This window comes from Alexandromys fortis, unplaced genomic scaffold (genome assembly GCF_014885135.2).
Source record: "Alexandromys fortis isolate MF-2015 unplaced genomic scaffold, M_Fortis_MF-2015_v1.1 scaffold_2_26212498_36691700, whole genome shotgun sequence".
Lineage (NCBI taxonomy): Eukaryota > Metazoa > Chordata > Mammalia > Rodentia > Cricetidae > Alexandromys > Alexandromys fortis.
The window spans coordinates 4,423,344-4,448,093 of NW_026067931.1; the positions used below are offsets into that span (position 1 = coordinate 4,423,344).

Sequence of the window (24,750 nt, forward strand, 5' to 3'; positions counted from 1 at the left end):
CAGAGGTAGAAGGATCTAGTGTTGAAAACTAGCCTGGGCTATAAAGCAAGACCCAGCTTCAAGAATTAAATTTAACGTGGTGGTGTACACCTTTAATCCCAGCCCTCAGGAGGCAGAGGCAGGCAGATCTCTGAGGTTGAAGCCAGCCTGGTCTACAGAGTGAGTTCCAGGGAGGTATCAGGGTGCAGCTACAAAGATGCCCAGTGTTGGCAGGGATGTCAAGAGCCAGTGCTCATATGCTCCTAGGGAAACGTAAGATGATACCGCTGTGTGAGAAAACAATGTCATTTGTTTCCTAAACCTTAAACTTGTATGTGCCCTGGAAGAGACTCAGGTACCTGTCCATAGGAAGTCTTAAGCACTGATGTTCCCAACAGCTTTAGTTATAGTAGTCCCAAACTGGAAACAGTCCAGTTATCCATCAGTAGCAATGGATGGCTTAAAACTTGTAAATGCAGCAAATACAATTCAGCAATAACATAACAAACTCTATTTTACTAAGTTTTAGTTGGCATACAAAATAATGGATTTTGCCTGTGGTATTTACTTTCTAATATTTTTATTATTTGATCATTTCATACAGTGTATTTTTATCATACTCGTTCCCACTCTTTCCCCTAACTCCTCCCAGATCCATTTCTACCTCCCTACCTCCCAAATCATGCCCCCCCCGTCCCTCCTTCCCTCCCTCCCATCAAGTTCAATTTGTGCTAGCCACTCACTCATGTACTTGTGCTGTGTGACCATCTACTGAAACTTCCATGGACTTACCAGAAACCACACCCTTAAAGAAAACTGGTTTTCCCTACCCAAGGAGTGATCAACTGCCCATAGCTACTCATTTATGGGCGGAGGCTCATGAACCCTTTCTTCCTCTCTTGTGCTAGAATGTTGATTCACTTGATCTTGTGCTAGAATGTTGCTTTGCTTGATCTTGTACAGATCTTGTACAGCCCCTGCCGCTGTCAGTCCATGAGTGTATCAGTCCTGCCAAGCCCTGCCAGAACACTTGTAGACAGAAGTTTCTGTCCCACCTGGTCCCACAACCATTCAGTCCCAAATAAACACACAGAGGCTCATATTAATTATAAACTGTTTGGCCTATTGTTAGGACTTATTACTAACTACCTGTTACAATTTAAATTAACCCATAATTCTTATCTATGTTTAGCCATGTGGCTTGGTATCTTTCTCAGTAAGGCATTCTCATCTTGCTTGCTCTGCTTCTGGGTGGCGACCGCATCTCTGCCTTTCCTCTTCCCAGAATTCTCCTAGTCTGGTTTCCCTGCCTATACTTACTGCCTGGCTACTAGCCAGTCAGCATCTTATTAAACTGCATGACGAATCGTTAGAGTGTACAAGAACATTATCCCAGAGCATTTCCCCTTTTTTCTTTTCAAAACTAGACCCTGAATCTAATCTCCTTTGTTTAGTTTTTTTCCCTTACCATTATCCATAACAACTTGTAACTAACACACTAAACATCCAACATTGTTTTGCTCTGATTCTCCCCAACTTCTGTCTCTTAGAATCTTTCTGTCTCTCTTCCACCATCATCCCTAAACCTTTCAGAGGGGTTTAACATAGTGGTCTCCTTTGTTCTGAGCATTCCATGACTTTTATTCTCTATACTTTGACCAGCTGTAAGTTTCTGCATTTAGCCACCATTCACTGCACAGAGAAACTTCTCTGCTGAGGTTTGGAAGCTGCACTAATCTATGTGTAGAGATAAGAATCCAGAAGGCAGTCCATTTTGCAGGGTGATAGTAGCAGATGCCCCTCTGGGGCCTAGGAGTTCCCTAACCATAGGTTCTTGGCCAGATTTATAGTACCAGGCATTTGTTTCCTCCTGAATGAAAAGCCTTAAATTCCATCACAAAGTGATTGGTTACCCCCATAATATTTGTGCCCCTATTGCACCCATGGGAGTACCTTGCCATGCCAGTTATTATTGTAATTCGCAGGGTTCACAGACTGTTGATGACACTTTCTCCCAGCAGCCTACATAGCACCTCCAGGACTATGAGCGCTAACCAGCTGGGAGAAAACTTCCTGGTCAGTGCTAACGTGATTTTGTCATGTCCTGTGACAAAGGTGTATCGTATCTTCAACAGTAAGGTTTTGGTGAATAGGCAAGTTGAACAATAAGTTCTGGTGAACAGAGAAGACCAATAGCAAAATCCTATATTGTTTTAGGGGTATCCAGCACCTCTAGTCAGCATTGTGAGGGGAGGTATCCCACACCTGGTAATGGGGTTATTTGGCATCTTATGGCTTCTGGGAGGAGTATTGTCTCCTGTGTGGGATACCTCCAGTTAAACATGTTTATATGTTTAGGAAGCCTATAAAATGGCAGATTTCTATATGGCCTTTTCTAAAATCTTTAGTGTTAGTTATCCCTGCCTCCTCTGCCCTACCCTCCCATCTCTCTCTTCACTAACATGATATTTTCATAGAATATATCATATACTTTGCTAATTTATCATCCCACTACCTTCACCTGTTCCTCTGTCCTCCATCACCGCTTGCTGGTGTGTGTGTGTGTGTGTGTGTGTGTGTGTATTTAATTCTAGATTCTGCATACGAAAGAAAATGAGTTATTTTAATCTTCCGCTATTATTTTCTTTTGTTCTCTTTTAATATAGACTCCTTCTAATTTCATGTTTAGATCGAGATTTTGCACGTAAGAGAAAACACGCAACATTTGTCTTTCCAGTTCCACACATTTTTCTGCTAATAATGACTCAGGTCTTCTTTAAGACTGAATAAAACTCTGTTGCGTATGTGCACAGCATTTTCTGTATTCATTAGTCTGAATATTGGCATCTAGGGTGTTTCTTTCCATTTCCCGGCTATTTTGACTGCGCTACAATAAATACAGATGTGCAGGTATCTCTGTGGTCAGCTTAAACTCACGTAGGTGTATGCCTTAGAGTTGCTCGCCTGTATCATATGAGTAGCCTACTTTCAGCTTCTGACACACCTGCTGGTTTCCATAGCGACTGCACTAGTTTATGTTCTCAGCAACAGAGTGGAAGGAAGAACAAACCTTGGCTCTATCCAGCAGCATGAGTAGATGACAAAATAATTGTTCTGAGTAAGATAATTCAGACAGGGTAGCACATTGTTCCAATTAAATAAAACTCTAGAAGAGGCCAACAAACGTCAGAAAGCTGAGCAGTGGGTGCAGGGCTACTGACGGGTGTAAGGGCTGCAGCGGGCTTTGGGTGCTGATGGGGCTTGATCGCGTTGACGGCTTTCCAGTTGCATATGCATGTTAGATGGCAATTGCACACTCCAAATATTTAAGCATCATATACTAAAGCTGTTTTCAAAAGCAAAAATAAAGACAGGGGAAAGAAGGACTTGCTACTGGGGTTTATGCTGGTAGTAGGCCTTCCTGAAAACCCAGCCTTTGATTGAGCTGTGGACAGTGTATTTTAAAATTACTCCCAGACTACTATTGAAAGCAAAGGAGTCTTGTAAATCTTATTCTGAATGTATCTTTTCTCATGGTTCCTATTGCAATGTTGTTTCCTTAAAGATGTTCATTGGGCCCTCTGAGACAATGAAAGCATTGTTCCATATCTGAGACAGGAATGACCGCCATAGTGTGAAGGGTAAAGGGTGGATGAAATAGCAGACCTACATCTACACGCTATTGATCCATTGAATCATAGCTCATGATGTAATATGTAGTCTACTTAGCATCTTTGCCAAATTTCGACTTAGGAACTTGCATGTATCTCACCAAAACTGCGTCTCAAAGACTTCAAAATGATGTGTTCCCTCTTAACACAAATCTCAGTTAGTAATTAGACTTTACACGCAAATCCCATTTTAGCCTCCTAATGAAATCGAAACTACCCAGTGTTACGGTGTCCCATTAAAAGATGCAGGGTAAAGAAATGTAGTTGAATGGAAGGGAAGCAATAGGTTGCAGCCTTCAGACATTTCTGACTTGGTCACGCCAACCCAGAATGGCTGTGCTGCTTAGCAGCCCTCTCCCCTCTGCCAGGCTCCTGACTGGGGGACCTAGGAGCCATGACGGTCCTCCTTACCTTCTCTGTCACTTACTGGCCACTGACCCAGCCTTTCTCTCTTCCAGGGTTTGAACGGCATGTCTGTGGATGAGAAGCCTGACTCCCCCATGTATGTGTATGAGTCCACAGTCCACTGTGCCAACATCCTCCTCGGCCTCAATGACCAACGGAAAAAGGACATCCTCTGTGACGTGACTCTGATCGTGGAGAGGAAGGAGTTCCGAGCCCACCGGGCCGTGCTGGCCGCATGCAGTGAATACTTCTGGCAAGCCCTGGTTGGACAGACAAAAGATGACCTCGTGGTCAGCTTGCCTGAAGAGGTACGGTTACTTGGTGTGTTTTGTGTGGTTGTTACAGGAGGTTTGTTGACTTGTTTTTTAAAAAACTGGCAAAGGAGGTGGTAGAAATTACATGCGTACGATGCTTGCGTTGGTGTTCACGTCACCCCCATGTTGTCTTGTAGGATAGTCAGCTTCTGTTTGATGCACTTGTAGCCTCGGCGGCATGAATGCAAAGTGAGCGTGCTTCTTTAAGGGAAAAGAGCCTCACCTGGGGCCCAGACCGTCACAGTTGCTACTTCACTTAAACTTTGGGGTTTCAACGGTTGAGCCTCAGTCTGATGCAATCCTCTGTGTAGGATTTGAATCACGGCTATGTCTTCTGTCTTTCAAATGGATCATTAGATTTCCCCTGAGAATAAAACAGCGAAAGAATTCACAGGACCTTCCTTGCTTAGGAATTTTTAAAAAACAAAGCCACCAGCATATGTCTCACCACTAACGCAGTGAGATTCTAAGAAGTGTCAATTTGTTTTTCTCATCAGTATTGAAAATATCCCCTACTCAGGTTTCTTAACTGCTTTGGTAAAGACAGTCATTTTGGTACTTTGGGGACATGAATGTCCTGGCTTACTTGTGTGTAGAGATGACAGTGGTTGAGAGGCAGGGGACCCAGAAGATGGGCTCTTCACAATGGTAAACCGTTAAATTGATCACTCTTCAAATTGTTTATGATTCCTCAATCGTTCTGAGTCCCCGTATTTTCGGAAGACGGGGGAGAGTGCTATGCACCCTTGAACTTTGTGTGTGGGATGGAGTATTCTCTGTGTACCACCAGCACGGTGTACAACTCAGAGTCATGAGCAGCTGTTTGTAAGCTGGGTACTGCGCGGCCCACAGAGACACAGGTCACGTCCTCGCCCTCATGAACGAGGTCCAGGGTCACCTCCTCCGCTTCCCAGCAGTCTCACGAGACGTCCAAGACCTAAATCAGGAGTTAAAGATGAGAACTGCCACTCAGTTCCAGGATCCCAAGCCTAGATGCCTTCAGAAACACAGGACGATGTTAATGGGTCGATGGTTGTATGTTAAACAGTAGGGAGTGGTGGAGTGAGCACCTCCTCCGAGTCTAACAGGGAAGAAATAGGCAGAAAGGGGTAGAGGTGCAGCTCAGTGTTGGAGCACTTGCCAAGCACGTTCAGTCCACAGCAGGAGAAACAACGTGTGGGATGGAAGAGACCCAAGAGTCCAGTCCCTTGCCTGACAGCGTTTGTGACTGCCTGCACAGAGCAGAATGGCCAGCCAGTGAACCCCCTAAGTTTGAAATATCTTCACATAGGCATCCTTTCATTGTCACCATAGGCTGCTCCATTCTCATTTCTTGCACAAGAATAAACCATTCAAAGATGGAGTAACTAGGGTCAAGTCAGGGAGCAAACTGTTAGGCAGCGGGTAGCAAGAAAAGACAGAGCAATGGCAGCTGTGGAGTGTCCCTGAGCAGGGTGGACCTTTCCCGGCTGAGCTGAATGGACACGTAGCAGTCAGGGAGTTACCACTAGGATTAGCCGAGATCATAAATGTCAAAGCTTCCAATCCAGCCCATCCTGTAACAGGCCATTTATCAGATGTAAGTCTTTCTTTCTTCTCCATATGGGAGTAAGAACACCTTCCCTCCTTGATCCAACTCTAGAATTCTCTGGAACTATTGACAGAACTTCCAGTAATTCAGAGCAGTCTCAGGAAGTGGTGCTCGGTGTGTATTTATTAGTGTTTTCTGTTTGAGAGACAGTTTGTGTGTGCATTACTCATTTCCAAACATTAGGTATTAAAATGTACACACAAATGAAAATCTTACTTTATGTCATGAGTCTTTTCTCAATGATATGTTAGCCCCATCTCATGCTTCCTAGAATACCCTAAGCCCCAGCCTGTTTCCAATCATAACTTAAACCCTGGTCTGCTTAACCTCTCTGAGCCAGGTTCTTACTTTTAAGAATCTCTGAAGCCCTTAAATTATTTATCAAAATATAATACATAGCCAGTAAAATGTAAAGAAGATCAAGCTATAAATAAATGTTCCAAAACCAGAAGTTTCTCCTCCAATCAAACCCCTGATACAAATGCTGCTTTCTAGGACATTGCTCAATCTGTTCAAAGTAAGAGGACGCTGACTGCCGCCACATGGACATCCAATAAAAGTCTACTTGACATTTTTGATTGTGTTAGTAAAGAGTGTCTTGGCTGTGTTTTGGTCTTATTGCTTCTGGCCCCCATAAAGTGACTTTTGTTTCTCTAGTCCCTGTATCATCTACATTTGTGGGTTTCTCAGCTTTCTGTCACTGGGAAAAAAAATCCTGAGAAGAGCAGCTTAAAGGCAGAAGAATTCTGTTGGTTCGCTGTATCAGCCCATAATCACCTAGTTCTGTAGTTTCTAGGCCTGGGGTGACATAGAGCACCATGGCAGAAGGGTACCGAAGAGCAGAGTTGGTCACCTGATAATGGCCGTGAGTCAGAGAGAGTAGATAAAGAACCAAGCAATATACATCTTTCCTCGCACTCAGTCCTGCCTTCTGTAGTTTCCACCCCTCACAGTGGTCCTTCAGATGAGTATCCATTCATCATGGATTCATTCAGTGGTGATCCCTCCATGATCCAGTTACCTCCAAACATTGAAAACCACAACTTCAATTGTTCCTTGGGTGACATCTCAGACTTAAGCTACTAAAACCTTCTCCTTGTTTGTGTTCCTGGAATCTTCAGTTATAAGTAGATACAAGCATTTTCCCTTGCTTAATATGAGTTTATATTAATAGTAACGCAGCTCTTCAGTATCTCTCTAGTGTGTCTTAATCATTGTGCTATTGCTGTGAAGAGGCACCATGACCACGGCAGCTCTTAATGAAAGAAACCATGTAAATGGGGGCTTGCTTCAAGTTTCTGAAGTTTAGTCCATTACCGTGTTGGCAGGGAGCACCCAGGCATGCATGCAGGCAAACACTGGAGCAGTAGCGGAGAGCTGTATCATGATCCACAGGCAGAGAGAGAGAGAGTCTGGGCCTGGCATGAGTTTCTGAAACCTCAAAGCCCACCCCAGTGACACACTTCTAACAAGGCCACACCCCCTAATCCTTCTAATCTTTTCAAATCATGCCTCTCCCTGGTGACTAAGCATTCATATACATGAGCCTATGGAGACCCTTCTCGTTCAGACTACCACATAGTGGGACCTATAAGCGAGCCCCAGTGGCATTTTCCTTTGCAGATTCACACGTGTCCCAAAGCTTGCCTTGGAGAGCCTTTCCTCTCTATTCAGAACATGTGTCCGTGGCCCCATGCACTAGACCGCAGCTTCTTGCTGCTCGCTGTGTGCACACTGAACACTCCTTGTAGGCTCACACTTAGCTCAGTGGATGACATCGCAGAATCCGAATGAAGTGGCAAATAAGTAAGCACCACACTAAAGAGTAACCACTAGGAATTAACTGTATTCGAGTCTTCTAAGAAAAAGCGTTAGATTCACTCCCTAGAAATCTTAAACTTCATATAGTCCCATCATTAAATTTGAATTTCTATCCTGCCCTCACTCTTGCTCACACTTGCCACACCTCTTTGAACTAGGAAAGTTCCCAAAGCAAACTGCAACCCTGTCCCTCCCATCCTCTCTCAGAGGAGGCCCAGCTCAGCTCTTCTCTTCAGCTGCCGTCCAGCCCTACATCGCCCTGACTCACGATTGCCTGCGATTAAAAGCCCTTCAGGACAGGCTCTAAATTGAACACCCATCCTGAGCACAGAGCCAACCCCTCCCCCTCCCCAAGTCACCAGTTCCAGCCTGGAAAACCATCAAGGCAAATTTTCCAGGCAGAGGAGCCATTGGCTGAAGTACTGTCTGAACCTCTGTGCCCTCTTGTGTGAAGGCTCAAACAATCAGCGTCCTTGGACCATTTCCTTTTATGTTTATCCATTCATTAAACAAACAGCTGTCCAAGTCCTACTGTGCACACAGAAGGACTGTTCCGGGTGCTGGGTGAACCTCACTTAGATTCTAAAAGGAAGGAAATTGGTAGATATCAACTGTACTTTGTTAGATGCCTTTGGGGAAAACAAAACAGAAGAGGGGGCTATGGGATGTCACGTCACAGGTATTGAGGTCTTAGACATAAAGTCATGGAAGGCTTGTTTGCAATGGTAGCTTCTGAGGACAGAGAGGTGGGAGATGAAGGGTCGGCCATGTTGACAACTGGAGAGTGAGCAGGTGAGTTAGTGAGGCAGAAGAGTAACAAGGAAAGGCCTAGCGACTGAAGCCGTCCCAGATGCCTGACACAGTATCCGAATGAGGAAGGGTGCCACATTCTGTGTCAGAGAGGAGATGAGGCCAGACGCTGACCCCGCTAGACACTTGACCTTTGCACAGAATAAACAGAAAAGCCACTGAAGGGTTTCACAAGCGATTGTTTTGATGACTGTGTACACGGACATAGAGCGAAAGAGGCCAAGGGGAGAAGCAGAGCAGAAGTAGACACTGGCGTAGCTAAGACATAGTGTGAGGACCCCAGTAATGGCAGGGAGGGATGCTCGTGCCAGATTCTGGGGCTGTTCTGACGACAGAGCTTAGGGGGTCTCCTTACAAGCTGGGTATAAGAGCAGAGAGAAGGAAAGGAGGAGCAGTTAACTCCAAAGATGATGGAAGCATCACGTTACCATCAGCTGAGCCAGTCGAGACTGGAGAGTTGTGGGTGCAGAGGGCCAAGCAGGACTGGAAGCCCTGTGTGTAGGGGTGAAGTCTGCAATGCCTGTCAACATCCAGGTAGAAGTGTTTAATGCCCAGTTTTATATATGCATATATATATACTTTATATATTAATATGTTTTTTCATAGGCCAAGTCTAGCCTGGAGTTAGGAATTTGAATATCTGAATATTAAAGGCCACTCAGCAATGGGGAGTACTGCTTGTGATTTTGTTGAGCAGTTGGCAGGCAGATGCAAAAGTAGAAAACCAACCCACCTGTGTTCTGCAGAAAAGAGGCCTCATTTCAGCGGACTGTGAGGCTGCTCAAGCAGAGAGCTGGGCCAGTGGCTGAAGGGAAAGACTGCAGCATGCTTGCACACCACACACACACAGTACTAGTGTCTACCACAGCCACTTTTCCTTCCCTTCCTGGACACACAAAGAAAGGCTGCCCTGGTAATCAACTAGGTCACGTCACTCAGGGTAGCCAATGGTGTGAAGATGGGCTATCTTGTCACTTCTGGCCTGAGACTGTTAAAAGTAGGTCTGAGTCCTTGTTGGCTTTTCTCTTCAATTTTGCTGGTGTCCAAGAACTTAGTGAAGCTGAGACCCAAATCCCCGAATCAGTGTTGAAGGACAACTATCTGGCTCACATCCCTTTGGTTTTTGCTGTTTCTTATGTATATACAATGTGTTCTGACTATATTCACCCCTCATTACCCTCTGCCATCGGTCTTTCTTCCCCCTCTGAACATAACAAATCCCCCAGTGGGTAGCCTGTGAGAAATGGATACTCTCCACTCTCCCCCAGCAACAACCGTGAGCAGTCATTATCTCCTCAGGATGGAGTGGGGGCCCATAAAACCTCCTCTAGTCTTGGTGAAATGTTGGAGGGCCCAATCTTGTTTGTCTTATCGTATCGACATGTCCTCATCCTCTGGCACCTACGTTCTTTCTGCTCCCTCTTGTGTCCCTTAAGCCTTCAGGGGTTGGTCTGCTGTCCCATTTAAAGCTAAGCATTCTTTTGTCCCTTATCCGGAGCACTTGGACCAGATGTGAGTACTGCGTTAACAGTTAGTTGCCCTCCACAAAAGGGAGCCTCTCTGTTTCGCCAGATCACATCGTACCATGAGTAAGAAACAGACTTACGTGTGAAGCCATTAAAATCTAGTATTTGAAGCCAGGTGGTGGTGGAGCACAACTTTAATCCCAGTAGTCAGATCTCAAGGCCAGCCTGGTCTACAGAGTGAGTTCCAGGGCAACCAGCCTATGCTACACAGAGAAACCCTGTCTTAAAAAATAAAATAAAATAAAGATCCCCCCCCCCCCGCCGCCAAATCTAGTTAGGCATGGTAAAGCAAACATAGCCACTTGTAAAACTGAAACAGTAGGATTATTTGAGCCCAGCCTTGGCAATAGTGAGACCCCCCCCCATCTCAGAAGAGAGAGGGAGGGAGGTAAAAAGAAAGGAAGAAAGAACTTGATGTTTGATCTGTTACTACAGTAGAGCTAACTGATTCCGTTACTTAAGCTAATAGAAAAATTCTAGAAGGAAAAGAAAACTGGATTGATTCTCTAGGAAACAGGAAAAATGCCCTTGAGTGCACAGGAGAAGTCAGGGTCTACTGACCAAGGAACTGACTCAACTTTGCAAAACTATACCCTTCTCGGTGTGGCGGGGTGAACCTAGGTGATCCCTGAGGAGTAATCCTATTTTATAGGTCTCTGATCCCTGAAATGTTCTAGGTTGGAGGGAGAGAGAAGTAGTGTTGCTGGCCAGAAATTGAGGGGGTGCTTGGATTGGGAAGCAGAAAAAGACCTTGGATATGGGAAACAAGCTGTTCCAGAAGGGAAAGAACCATAAGACTCCAGAAAGGACTCCTGTGCAGGTCTGTGGCTCCTTTCCGTCAGCACCCCTAGTTCTAAGGTGATGTCTCACACGTTCCCAGGAGACAGTAGCAAAAGAGCGCAGAGGACAGGGGATGCCTGCACGACAACCCAGAACAGAGGCAGAGTATGCGAGATGCAGGCAGAGCGTGAGTCCTTAACCATCTCAGGGTTTATAGTCCTGAGAAAATAATTTGATTTAATGACCTCCATTTCAATATGCATATGCAGAGAGTAGCAATGCTGGCTCCCAGTTTGACAGGCGGGTTGCCATTCAGATTAATGAAACGTGATATGCTCAACTTCTTGGAAGGCTGGCGCTGTAGAAACAGTAGGTGTTATTATTCCCATAAAAGGAGAGAACAGTCTTTGCTGGTGAGATGGCTCTTAGCTCAGAATCCTCATTAGAAGCCGTGTTGCAATTTTCCAAGTTGCATTAGTGAGACTTGGCAGGAGATGAAAAAAAAAAAAGCAAATAAATAAGAAGTCAAAATATTCTGGGCAACTACTTACAGGCAAGTAGGAAGTTTTCAAGTGTTAGCGTTGAGGGCTGTTAATTCTGAAATGCCTGAAGGCAGAATTTATTTATAGTAAGGCAAAGGTGACTTCCAGCCCTGAAACTGGGACCTTGGTCTCAGTGGGGGTGAATGAAAGCCCAGCCATGGGCTGTAAGGATTGTCTCTTTGGAGGCTATAGGATGCTGCTGACAGCAGGGAGGGGAGCCAATGTGGACAGCCACAGGAACAGCTCATTTTAAATGAGACACACATAAGCTGTTTTCAAACCTGTTGCCTTTTTTTTTTTTTAATCCTGGGGCTAGTGCATCCTATTTAAAGAAACATTCAGAAACATGTTCCTCTTTTGGCGTAGTGGCAGGACTTGAATATACGAAAAACCAGACCCATATAAAAAGTATTTTTAAGTGGCCTGATTTCAGAGGCATTTTAAAAGTCTCTTTCCATTATGCCTGCTTATCCTTGATATGAAGTGACCACAGTGATCAGCATTTGATATGAATCTGTAACATGTCCTTTAACCACAGTGTCGTCCAAATTAAATTTTGTGAAGTAATTTGTGTATTCATTCACTTTTAAGCTTCTTCTAAATATATGATCAAAATATCCCTTACATTTCTTTCTCCTATAATGGAGACTCTTAGCTGTCTCAATTAAAGTTAATAATAGCTTTTAAGACAAAGTTCAGAGCTATAAAGTTCCTCACTTGATCAGTAATCATAACTATTACTTTGTCATATTTAATCATAGGACCCAGGCCTCTAACAGGGTATTTAATTAAACTTTTAATTCATGATAAGAAGTTAAATAGCACTTGAGAGAGGTTTTAAAAAATTATTTCACTTCCCAACCAGATTACAAAAAAAAAAAAAAAGAAGAAGAAGAAGAAGGAGTGATAAAGAGACAGGATGGCTGGAAGCCAGAGAACTGTGGGTCATGTCAACACGAGCTGGCAATAAGCCACTGTCCAATTAGCGTGGCTTCGTGGCTACCCGGTAATGAGTGCTGAGCGGATGAGTGAGTCACTGTGATGGAGTGGCACTCGTTTGATCCAGCGCCTCTTAGAACAGCTTTCTGACTCTCCGTCATCGCCCGACCTACCTTGCCAATGAGAATGCAGGGCTGTTGAGGCTAAAAGCTGAATGGGAGAGAAATTTATATTGTGTATCTTATTTCTCTTTGCTTCCTGAAAACTGAGATTGCAAATGAAATGGGGAAAGCAGGGTGTGATCTAGAAATGAGTCATAAGAAAAAACACAATTTCCAAACAAAAATACCCCAAGTTGGAGTCCTGGAGTGGTTTTTTTGTTGTTGTTGTTCCGTCTTTTCTTTGGCGGTTTTAACATCTGGCACAAGTTCGAGGATATCAATAAAGTTACCTAGTAATCTTAATAGATTCACATTCCACTCGAAACTTGGAATGTCACCAGACTGCTTCGGGTTCCAGCTCTATTGTCGGGATGTTCATGGCATTTCTGGGGGGTGTACAGTCATAAACACGGAAAAAAGCCTTTGAAGGACATTCTTACGTATGAACACCTGCAGTCTTGATCGGACGGACGTGAAGTGAGCCAGGAAAGTAATTCGGGAATTGTTAAATAAAACGTATCATATACAAACATGGAGAGATATGTGGTTGTCAGTTTAAAAGACAGTGATTTCAGTTCTTAGGAGCACGGGAGGAACAGACACTTATGTGCATTGCTTGGTTAATGCCAGGCATTGTTTGTTTTAGTTCTTAACCAAATCCCCAGGCCATATAAAGGATCGGTTTGTTTTGTTTTGAGAATTGGAGCAATTATGTACCTGCACTTTCGGTTTCCTGTTACTCCACACGCGTCCCTTTTGTCCGCATTAACTTGGTGACCATAGTAAAATTCGTCACTTTGTCATAGACATCTGAAATATGTAGAAAGTCTCTCTGACGTTGGGCCACTTTCAGACTAGCTAGTGACGCTGCTCTATACTGGACTGAGATGGACTTCCGTGCACAGCCTCGGGAATATCGGGTGTGAAGAAGTTAGTGCTTTCGACACCCTAGGTGAGTTGAAGCCAAGCCTCCAACATGAGCACAGTTTTTGACTGACGAGCAGCAAAGAGAAATACTGACAGCTGTTCCCAACCAAGCCAAAACGTTGGCCTGAGGGTGAAAAGAAATGCTGGGCTGTAGCCAATAAAAGATTCCCGAGTTCAGAGGAAATCTAAGAAAGATGGAGGTCACAGTTGCAGGCTTCCACCTTGTGAAATCAGTCACTCTTCAATTTTACTTTTTTCTATAAAAGATGGTAACAAAGTATCACTGCCACTCGCTTTTGCTTTTTGTTCCATTGGGTTTTTTTTTCTTGTTATTCTTTGTGCTCAAAACCAAATAATAGATTATTCTTCCTCAAGGTAACAGTAATAACATCATTCCTGAGAGCAGCCTCAGCAGCCAGAGCCAAGGGGAACAGAGCAGAGTCCGGCGCACAGTGGCTACATTTGTGTATCAGGCCATGCTGAGTGGCACGGGTCAGAATGGGATGTAGATGGGTCACTTCAGAGAGCTGAAGAGAGCACGTTGCCCAGCAGATGCAAGGGCTGGTTCAGTCCTAGGCAGCATTGGAGGGGGAAAGAGAAGGGTGAGTCTAAAGAGCTCCTCCTGATGTCATAAAGTCTCTACTAGAGTCGCTTTGCTCATTTCCGAAGGAGAAGGGTAGAGAAGGGAGGAACATTGCTGAAAGGCAAGGCAAGAAGCTGCTAGCTAGCCCCAAGGGCCTCACTCTGTTTATGCTGTCTTTCTTACTGACTGTGTTCTTTGGACTGTGTGGGGGTACTCTTTGTGTCTCTTGCATCTGCAAGTAGACCTGCAAACTGAACAATGGCTTGCAAGTAAGATGACAAGATTATTATTGGCATGTCCCACCAAAATTTGGGATGAGGGAGTCCTGTCTTCTGAAAATACAGTTACTTCAACTCCTTCCTTTCTTGTTTCCCCCCATTATCTCTTTCATTTGTCTTATTACTCTAAGACTAAGTAGACCAAACATTAGGACACAGGGTAAGCAGGAGAGAGACAGTGGACATCCTTGGTTTTGGGGTTTGTTTTTTTTTTTTTTTTTTTTTTAGAGATAGGGTTTCTATGTGGTTTTGGAACCTGTCCTGGAACTAGCTCTTGTAGACCAGGCTGGTCTCGAACTCACAGAGATCCGCCTGCCTCTGCCTCCCGAGTGCTGGGATTAAAGGCGTGCGCCACCACCGCCTGGCTAGACATCCTTGTTTTATTCCAGATGTTATTGTAAATGCTTTGAGTTTTTCTGTTCAGGATGATGCTGGTTGTGGTCTCCCTGCATGTTGCCTTTTCTGTGCCGAGACACGTTCCCTCTACCCAGATTCTCTCCGAGACTTTTACCATGAAGGTGTGTTGCTGGATTTTGTCAGAGGCCTTTTCTGCATCTAATGAGCTGTTCATGTGATTTCTGTCCTTTAGTCTGTTGAAGTATTGGGTTGTGCTGAGTGATTTACACGTGTTGACCATCTCTGCATCTCTGGGGTGAATACTGCCTGATTTCATGGTTGATACTCTTTTTGCTATGTTCTCCAATTTAATTTGAAGTATTTTTGAGAGTTTTGTATCCATGTTCATCAGAGATTTTGGCCTATAATTTTTTTTTGGTTGAGTCTTGTCCAGTTTTGATGTCAGGGCAATGATGGCTTCATGCTCTGGAATAGTTCAAGGTCTGGTAGAATTGCGCACTAAATTCATCTGGGCCTAGGAATGGCTTTACGTGGGCGATCCTTAATTATGGCTTCAATCTCACAGAGCTTTAAATGTCTGTTTAGAGTATTTATTTGATCCGGTTTAACATTGGTAGGCTGTATATAGGTAGAGATTCATCCATTTCTTATTTTTCAGCTTGACACAAGGTTGATTTTTAAAATATGTTTTTTATGATTCTACTTTGGAGAAAGTCTCATGGGCTACTGAGCAAAATATGTATTCCTTATTGTTGGGGTGGGATGTTCTGTGGGTGTCCTTTAGGCCCATTCATTGTAATGTTACTTGACTCTTAGAGTCTCTCTAACTTTTTCCAAGTGACATGTCCATTGATGAGAGCGGCCTATGGAGACCACCCACTGTCACTGTGATTAGGTCAATCTGCCGCTTTAAGTCTTACAGTGTTTCTTTTATAGAATCGGGTGTTCTTGTGTTTGGTCCACATATGCTTAGTGTTGTAATTCCCTGTTGTTGGAGTTTACTTCAATGAGTATTAAGTGTCCCTCCTTCTCTCCTCTGACTAGTTTTGGTTTGAATTCAATTTTGTCAGATATTAGAATGGCTATACCTGCTTACTTCTTGGTCCAGTTTTCTTAGAACACCCTTTTCCATCCTTACCATCTAAGGTAGTTGTTGGGAATCTCCAGCTTGGGCCCCATTGCAACCCCCTCCCAAATGTTCGGCTGGGAACTCGGCCCCACTCCTCCATTCCAAACCCTCCCCTCTCAGAAGGCCCTCCAAGGGTCAGCTCCCCTCCCCTTCCCCTCCCCCTCCCCCAGCTATTCAAGACCACGCCCTCATCCGTAGGGTGTTTAAAACTGGACCCCACAGCATGATTGCTCTCCTGCTTCCTCTCTCCCCAAGACTCACCCAGAAATTGTTTCTCTTGAACCAAACCTGGACTTCTAATTTGGCCTGATCTGACTTACTGTATCTGCAGAGAAACCCAATCACCAAAGAGTTTGAAATACTTATCGGTAGTGTCTATTGTTGCTCGTGGGATATGTTTCTTAGAGACAACAAGAAGACGGATCCTGTTTTCTGATCCAGTAGGTTAGTTTGTGTCTCTTTATTAGGTGGTTGAGACCATTAATATTAAGAGTTATTATTAAACAATGTTAATTAGTTTCTAATACAAACATGAGAAATACATACACGCAAAAATAATAAATAAATGAAATTTTTACATTCAAAACCATTACGGTGAATGATTAATGAACACTAGTATACAGCCAAGGCAGCCAACCGCACACATCCTCCCTCCATCTCTACTTCTCTTCCTCCTTGACCCCGTCAGCCACAAGGGGAAAGTCACACTGTACACTGAAGCAGAGTCTGTGTGAGGGTGGTCTGGCTTCAGCTCTGTCCCCTACTGCTCATCAGGGTTGAGTCTCCTGCTCTGGCTAACTAGACAGTTGCCCCCTTCCTCCCTCTCTAGTCCATATGTATCCCTTCCAGAGCTACTCACTCTGTGAGGACTCCCATCCCTGGTAGAGGACCATTCTTTGCTCAAGGGTGTATGCGTACCTGCACTCCCCTGCTAGAGCCTTCGAAGAAGCTCGGAAGATCCGACTGTCTTCACACTAACCCAGGCATTGATTGATGTGTGCTTTACTCCTAGTGGATTAACTGGCGTTAAATGTCTTCTGGTATAAATGTTCATGAAATACACATCACCTTTGGTATATAATTTGATCTCTTTAATGCCTTTTTTTAATTAATTTATTTATTTATTCTGTCTCTTCCCCACCGCCGCCTCCCCTTTCCCTCCCCCTCCCCCAATCAAGTCCCCCTCCCTCATCAGCCCAAAAAGCAATCAGGGTTCTCTGCCCTGTGGGAAGTCCAAGGACCACCCACCTCCATCCAGGTCTAGTAAGGTGAGCATCCACGAAACTGCCTAGGCTCCCACGAAACCAATAGGTCCAGTAGAATCAAAAACCCGTTGCCATTGTTCTTGAGGTCTCAGTAGTCCTCCTTGTCCGCTATGTTCAGCGAGACCAGTTTTGACCCAGGCTTTTTCAGACCCAGGCCAGCTGGCCTTGGTGAGTTCCCGATAGAACATCCCCATTGTCTCAGTGTATGGGTGCACCCCTCGCGGTCCTGAGTTCCTTGCTTGTGCTCTCTCTCCTTCTGCTCCTGATTTGGACCTTGAGATTTCAGTCCGGTGCTCCAATGTGGGTCTCTGTCTCTGTCTCCTTTCATCGCCTGATGAAGTTTAATATTCAGGAGGATGCCTATATGATTTTCTTTGGGTTCTCCTTCTTATTTAGCTTCTCTAAGAACCCGAATTATAGGTTCAATGTCCTTTATTTATGGCTAGAAACCAAATATGAGTGAGAACATCCCATGTTCCTCTTTTTGGGTCTGGCTTACCTCACTCAGGATGGTGTTTTCTATTTCCATCCATTTGCCTGCAAACTTCAAGAAGTCCTTGTTTTTTACTGCTGAGTAGTACTCTAATATGTATATATTCCATACTTTCTTCATCCATTCTTCAATTGAAGGGCATCTAGGTTGTTTCCAGGTTCTGGCTATTACAAACAATGCTGCTATAAACATAGTAGAGCATATACTTTTGTTGTGTGATAAGGCCTCTCTTGGGTATATTCCCAAGAGTGGTATTGCTGGGTCCATGGGTAGGTTGATCCCAAATTTCCTGAGAAACCTCCACACTGCTTTCCAGAGTGGTTGCACAAGTTTGCATTCCCACCAGCAATGGATGAGTGTACCCCTTTCTCCACAACCTCTCCAGCAAAGGCTATCATTGGTGTTTTTGATTTTCGCCATTCTGACAGGTGTAAGATGGTATCTTAAAGTTGTCTTGATTTGCATTTCCCTGATCGCTAAGGAAGTTGAGCATGACCTTAGGTGTCTTTTGGCCATTTGAACTTCTTCTGTTGAGAGATCTCTGTTCAACTCAGTGCCCCATTTTATAATTGGGTTGATTAGCCTTTTACGGTCTAGTTTCTTGAGTTCTTTATATATTTTGGAGATCAGACCTTTGTCAGTTGTGGGGTTGGTGAAGATCTTCTCCCAGTCAGTGGGTTGCCTTTCTGTCTTAGCAACAGTGTCCTTTGCTTTACAGAAGCTTCTCAGTCTCAGGAGGTCCCATTTATTCAATGAGGCCCTTACTGTCTGTGCTGCTGGGGTTATACGTAGGAAGTGGTCTCCTGTGCCCACGTGTTGTAGAGTACTTCCCACTTTCTCTTCAATCAGGTTCAGTGTGTTTGGACTGATATTGAGGTCTTTCACCCACTTGGACTTGAGTTTTGTGCATGGTGATAGATATGGGTCTATTTTCATTCTTCTACAGATTGACATCCAGTTTTGCCAGCACAATTTGTTGAAGATGCTCTCTTTTTTCCATTGTATACTTTTAGCTCCTTTATCGAAAATCAGGTGTTCATATGTTTGTGGGTTAAAGTCAGGGTCTTCTATTCGATTCCATTGGTCGACTTCTCTGTTTTTATGCCAATACCAAGCTGTTTTCAATACTGTAGCTCTGTAATAGAGTTTGAAGTCAGGGATGGTAATGCCTCCAGACGTTCCTTTATTGTATAAGATTGTTTTGGCTATCCTGGGTTTTTTGTTTTTCCATATAAAGTTGATTATTGTCTTCTCCAGATCTGTGAAGAATTTTGATGGGATTTTGATGGGGATTGCATTGAATCTATAGATTGCTTTTGGTAGAATTGCCATTTTTACTATGTTGATCCTCCCAATCCAAGAGCAAGGGAGATCCTTCCATTTTCTGGTGTCCTCTTCTATTTCTTTCTTCAAAGACTTGAAGTTCTTGTCAAATAGATCTTTCACTTCCTTGGTCAGGGTTACCCCAAGATATTTTATGCTCTTTGTGGCTATCGTGAAAGGTGATGCTTCTGTGATTTCCCTCTCTGTTTCCTTATCCTTAGTGTATAGGAAGGCAACTGATTTTTTGGAGTTGATCTTGTATCCAGCCACGCTACTAAAGGTGTTTATCAGCTGTAGGAGTTCTTTGGTAGAATTTTTGGGGTCGCTTATGTATACTATCATGTCATCTGCAAATAACGAAAGCTTAACTTCTTCCTTTCCAATACGAATCCCCTTGATCCCCTTATGTTGTCTTATTGCTATTGCTAGAACTTCAAGCACTATATTGAAGAGGTATGGAGAGAGTGGACATCCTTGTCTTGTTCCTGATTTTAGTGGGATGGCTTTGAGTTTTTCTCCATTTAATTTAATGTTAGCTGTCGGTTTGCTGTAGATAGCTTTTATTATATTTAGGTATGACCCTTGTATCCCTATTCTCTCCAAGACCTTTATCATAAAGGGGTGTTGAATTTTGTCGAATGCTTTTTCCGCATCTAATGAAATGATCATATGGTTTTTTTCTTTCAGTCTATTTATATGGTGGATTACATTGATAGATTTGCGTATGTTGAACCAGCCCTGCATCTCTGGGATGAAGCCTACTTGATCATAATGGATAATTTTTCTGATGTGTTCTTGAATTCGGTTTGCCAGTATTTTATTGAGAATTTTTGCGTCGATATTCATGAGTGAGATAGGCCTGTAATTCTCTTTCTTGGTTGGGTCTTTGTGTGGTTTTGGTATCAGGGTAACTGTAGCTTCATAAAAGGAATTTGGCAATGACTTTTCTGTTTCTATATTGTGAAATACGTTAAGGAGTATAGGTATTAGCTCTTCTTGGAAGTTCTGGTAGAATTCTGCGTTGAACCCATCTGGTCCTGGGCTTTTTTTGGAAGGGAGATTTTTGATAACAGTTTCTAGTTCTTCGCGACTAACAGGTCTATTTAGATCATTCACCTGGTCTTGGTTTAGCTTTGGTATATGGTACTTATCTAAAAAAATGTCCATTTCTTTTGCATTTTCCAGTTTTGTGGCATACAGGCTTTTATAGTAAGATCTAATGATTCTCTGGATTTCCTCTGTGTCTGTGGTTATGTCCCCCCTTTCATTTCTGATTTTATTTATTTGCGTGTTCTCTCTCTGTTGTTTAGTTAGTTTGGATAGGGGTTTGTCGATCTTGTTGATTTTCTCCAAGAACCAACTTTTTGTTTCATTGATTCTTTGGACTGTTTTCTGTGTTTCTATTTTGTTGATTTCTGCCCTCAGTTTGATTATTTCCAGTCTTCTACTCCTTCTGGGCACCTCTGCTTCTTTTTTTTCTAAAGCTTTCAGGTGTGCCATTAAGTCCCCAATGTATGCTTTCTCTGTTTTCTTTAAGTGGGCACTTAGTGCTATGAACTTTCCTCTTAGCACTGCTTTCATCGTGTCCCATAGGTTTGAGTATGTTGTCTCTTTATTTTCATTAAATTCAAGGAAGACTTTAATTTCTTTCTTAATTTCTTCCTTGACCCAGGTGTGGTTCAGTAGTTGACTGTTCAGTTTCCATGAGTTTGTCGGCTTTCTGGGGGTAGCATAGTTGTTGCCATCTAACTTTAATCCGTGGTGATCTGATAAGACACAGGTGGACACTGATATTCTTTTGTATCTGTGGAGGTTTCCTTTGTTTCCGAGTATATGGTCAATTTTTGAGAAGGTTCCATGAGCTGCAGAGAAGAAGGTATATTCTTTCCTATTTGGGTGGAGTGTTCTGTAGATGTCTGTTAAGTCCATTTGCTTCATTACCTCCAATAATTCTCTTAATTCTCTATTAGGTTTCTGTCTGATTGACCTGTCCATTGGAGAGAGAGGTGTGTTGAAGTCTCCTACTATTAGTGTGTGTGGTTTTATGTCTGCCTTGAGTTTTAGAAATATTTCTTTTACATAAGTGGGTGCTTTTATATTAGGGGCATAGATATTCAGGATTGAGATGTCATCCTGATGAATTGTTCCTGTTATGAGTATAAAGTGTCCATCTCGATCTCTTCTGATTGATTTTAGTTTGAAGTCAGTTTTGTTGGAAATTAGTATGGCCACACCTGCTTTTTTGTTAGGACCATTTGCTTGAAAGACCTTTTCCCAACCTTTTACTCTGAGTAGATGCCTGTCTTTGTGGTTGAGATGTGTTTCTTGCAAACAGCAGAATGTTGGATCCTGTTTTCGTATCCAATCCCTTAGCCTGTGCCTTTTTATAGGTGAATTGAGACCATTAATATTAAGTGATATTAGTGACCAGTGGTTGTTTACTCCGGTTATTCTTACTGTTTTCGGTAGTAGAGTTTGTGTGTGTCCCTTCTTTGAGTTGTACTGGTGAAGGTTCGCTAGATTCCTGAGTTATTGTAGTCAGTGTTGGCAATGTTGGATTCCTTGGGTTGCGATTTTCCTTCTATTACTTTCTGTAGCGCTGGATTTGTGGCTACGTATTGTTTAAATTTGTTCTTATCCTGGAATGTCTTGTTTTCTCCATTGATAGTGAATACTAGCTTGGCTGGGTATAGAAGTTTGGGTTTGCATCCATGGTCTCTTAGTTTTTGAAGAACCTCTATCCAGGACCTTCTGGCTTTCATGGTTTCCATAGAGAAGTCAGGTGTAAGTCTGATCGGTTTACCTTTATAAGTTACTTGGCCTTTTTCCTTTGCAGCTCTTAATATTCTTTCTTTAACCTGTATATTTTGTGTTTTGATTATTATATGGCGAGGGGATGCTTTTCTTTGATCCAGTCTGTTTGGTGTTCTGTATGCTTCTTGGATATTCAAAGGAATATCTTTCTTTATGTTGGGAAAGTTTTCTTCCATAATTTTGTTAAATATATTTTCTGGGCCTTTGAGCTGTAATTCTTCCCCTTCTTCTATTCCTATTATTCTCAGGTTTGGTCTTTTTATTGTGTCCCATATTTCCTGAATGTTTTGTGATGAGAATTTGTTGGCTTTGCTGTTTTCTTTGATCAGTGCGTTTATTTTCTCTATGGTGTCTTCAGAATCTGAGATTCTTTCTTCTATTTCTTGTATTCTATTGATTATGCTTGTTTCTGTAGGCTCTGCTCGTTGACCTAGATTTTCCGTATCCAGCTGGTCCCCAGTTTGTGCTTTCTTCCTTGCTTCCATTTCAGTTTTCAATTCTTGAACTGTTTCCATTACCTGTTTGTTCGTTTTTTCTTGGTTTCCCAGGGTCTCATGTACGTATTTACTCAATTCTTCAAACTTTTTGTTATACTTCTCATCCATTTCTATAAAGGTGTTTTTTACATATTGTTTAAGGGACTCTATTGCTTTCATAAAGTCGATTTTTTCCACTTCTTCTGTGTTAGGGTGTTCAAGTCCTTCTGTTGTAAGATCATTGGGTTCTGGTGCTTTCATGTTGTTTTTCAGCTTATTGGGAGAATTTTTGCCTTGGCGCCTGCCCATCTCCTCCTATTGACGATCTCTAATTGGTCTTTTAAAACCAGATCAGGTTTCCCTGCTGGCCAGAGGCTCCTCTTGCAAAATTCCCTCGTTCTGTTTCCTGGCTCCTGCCAGGGGCCAAGATCCCTCTCACCCCTCAGACGGGTCTTCAGGAAAAGAACCAGGTTCCCTGTTTGCCCGGGACCTCGCCAACCAAAGGCCTACCTCTTTGATTTAATTGTCCTGGGGCGATCTGCTCTTGGTGTTTTACTGGTCCGTCGCCTGCGTTGTCTGCCACTGTGTCAGTACCCGCCGGTCCCCGGCCGCTGCGCCAGCTATGTCGCCCGCCTCTTTAATGCTTTTAGATATCATTTCTAATTGAAAAAATACTGAAATTAGAAGAAAAAACTTAACACCATGAAAAAAGCAGTTAGACAAATCTAGTGACTTTCTGCAAAATAAACAGCCTGACATAACTCAGTGACGATGTAGAAATGGATCTGACCAGATTAAACAGGATATAAGGACTTTAGACACTAGAAACAGTCACTAGGGCTGCAGCCATGAGTTGGTTAGACAGAGCAGTTATAGAAGACGTTATGGGAGAATTGAAAAGCTCAAATATGATCTGCATGTTAGAGGAGAGGTGATGGAACAGAGAGCGGTGAGGAGCAGTCACCTGTTCAGTATGAGCTCAGTCTGATTAGGGGCTAGGGATGTGAGTGTGTGCACGCGTGCACAAGGGAGGACCCGGAAGGACGTGCTAAAGTGTCAGCAGTGGTAAGATGCTAACGAGTTGGAAAACAATGGATGTTTGTTTATTTGCGTTTTTTAAATTTTTTTGTCTTTCTGAAGTTTTGGTTTTTCTTTTTTTTTATTGAAAAATTTCTGCCTCCTCCCCGCCTCCCATTTCCCTCCCCTCCCCCACTCCTCTCCCCCTCTTCCCCCCACTCCTCTCCCCTTCGTGGAGGGTTTCTCTGTGTAGCCCTGACTGTCCTGGAACTCTCTGTGTAGATCAGGCTGGCCTCGAACACACAGAGATCTGCCTGCTTCTGCCTCCTGAGTGCTGGGATTAAAGGCGTGCGCCACCACCTACAGACGTATTTTCTAACACTCCACTGTGCCCATTGTCTTATTTGTTAATAATCCTATCAATAGCATGGGATGATTAGAAGAAAATGATGATCAGATGAAGTATGGCGCTGGGAAAGTGAAAATGCAGTATGGCTTCCTGTCTGCTTTCAAAGGTTCTGCCACCCATGGGTTAGTTCCAAGCGCACCAGTGTGCTGCCTTCTTTCCTGGATCCTTCTTGCTATTCAGGGGCTCTCTTAAGCTTTGGAGCTCAGCTGAATATGCTAGGTCTCAGAAGTTAAATGAAAATCGTCCCAAGAGGCAAGCCTGGCTTTCTTCTAGTTCCTTCTGACATAAAAGTGCAAGGGGGGGGGGGGCTGGAGAGATGGCTCAGAGGTTAAGAGCGTTGCCTGCTCTTCCAAAGGTCCTGAGTTCAATTCCCAGTAACCACATGGTGGCTCACAACCATCTGTAATGGGGTCTGGTGTCCTCTTCTGGCCGGCAGGCGTACACACAGACAGGATATTGTATACATAATAAATAATTTTTTTTAAAAGTGCAAGAGGTACTGTAGGCTCAGCAGGAAGAGCACCATCTGGGACCCAAAAGGCCTTGTATCTAACCACTGATCACCTTCTACACCTAGGGTGATGGCACACTCGCTAATCATTCCGGCCTCTCCAGTGGTAGGGCGGGAACATCACGAGTTCAAGGTCATCCTGGATTTCAGCTGACTCCCATCCTACCTGTGCTACAGGAGACCGTATCCCAAAACCACTCCCACAGCAGAACAAGCTAGATCAGTGGTTCTCAACCTTCCCGAAGCTGCAACCCTTTAACAGTGTTACACATGTTCTGGCCACCCCCAACCATAAAATTCTTTTCGTTGATACTTCATAACTGCAATTTTGCTATTGTTATGAATTGTAATGTAAATATCTGATATGCAGGATATCTGATGTGTGACCCCTATGAAAGGGCTGTTTGATCCCACCAGGGGGTCTCGACCCATAGATTGAGAAGCACTGAGCTAGGTCATTGTTCTGTCTTGGTCTACAAGACGGCTCAGCATCTGCAGGATTTCTTAGTGAGTAGATGTGCTTGCTGCCACATTTGAGGACCTGAGTTCAGTCCCTGAGATCCACGTGGCTACCAGCACCTATAAATCATCTTCTGGTATACATGCATGGACATAAATAAATAAATAAA

General features: G+C 43.5%; 1 protein-coding gene across 2 annotated transcripts in view; it reads left to right on the forward strand.

The window, feature by feature from the left end:
- The window catches only part of Bach2 (BTB domain and CNC homolog 2), a 336,584-nt gene that overhangs the window by 250,266 nt on the left and 61,568 nt on the right, over positions 1-24,750 (forward strand). For both annotated transcript variants that reach the window (XM_050145478.1, XM_050145479.1), the window contains one exon: positions 4,109-4,363. In XM_050145478.1, coding sequence (XP_050001435.1) covers positions 4,109-4,363 — 255 coding nt within the window. The remainder of the gene's footprint in view (positions 1-4,108; positions 4,364-24,750) is intronic.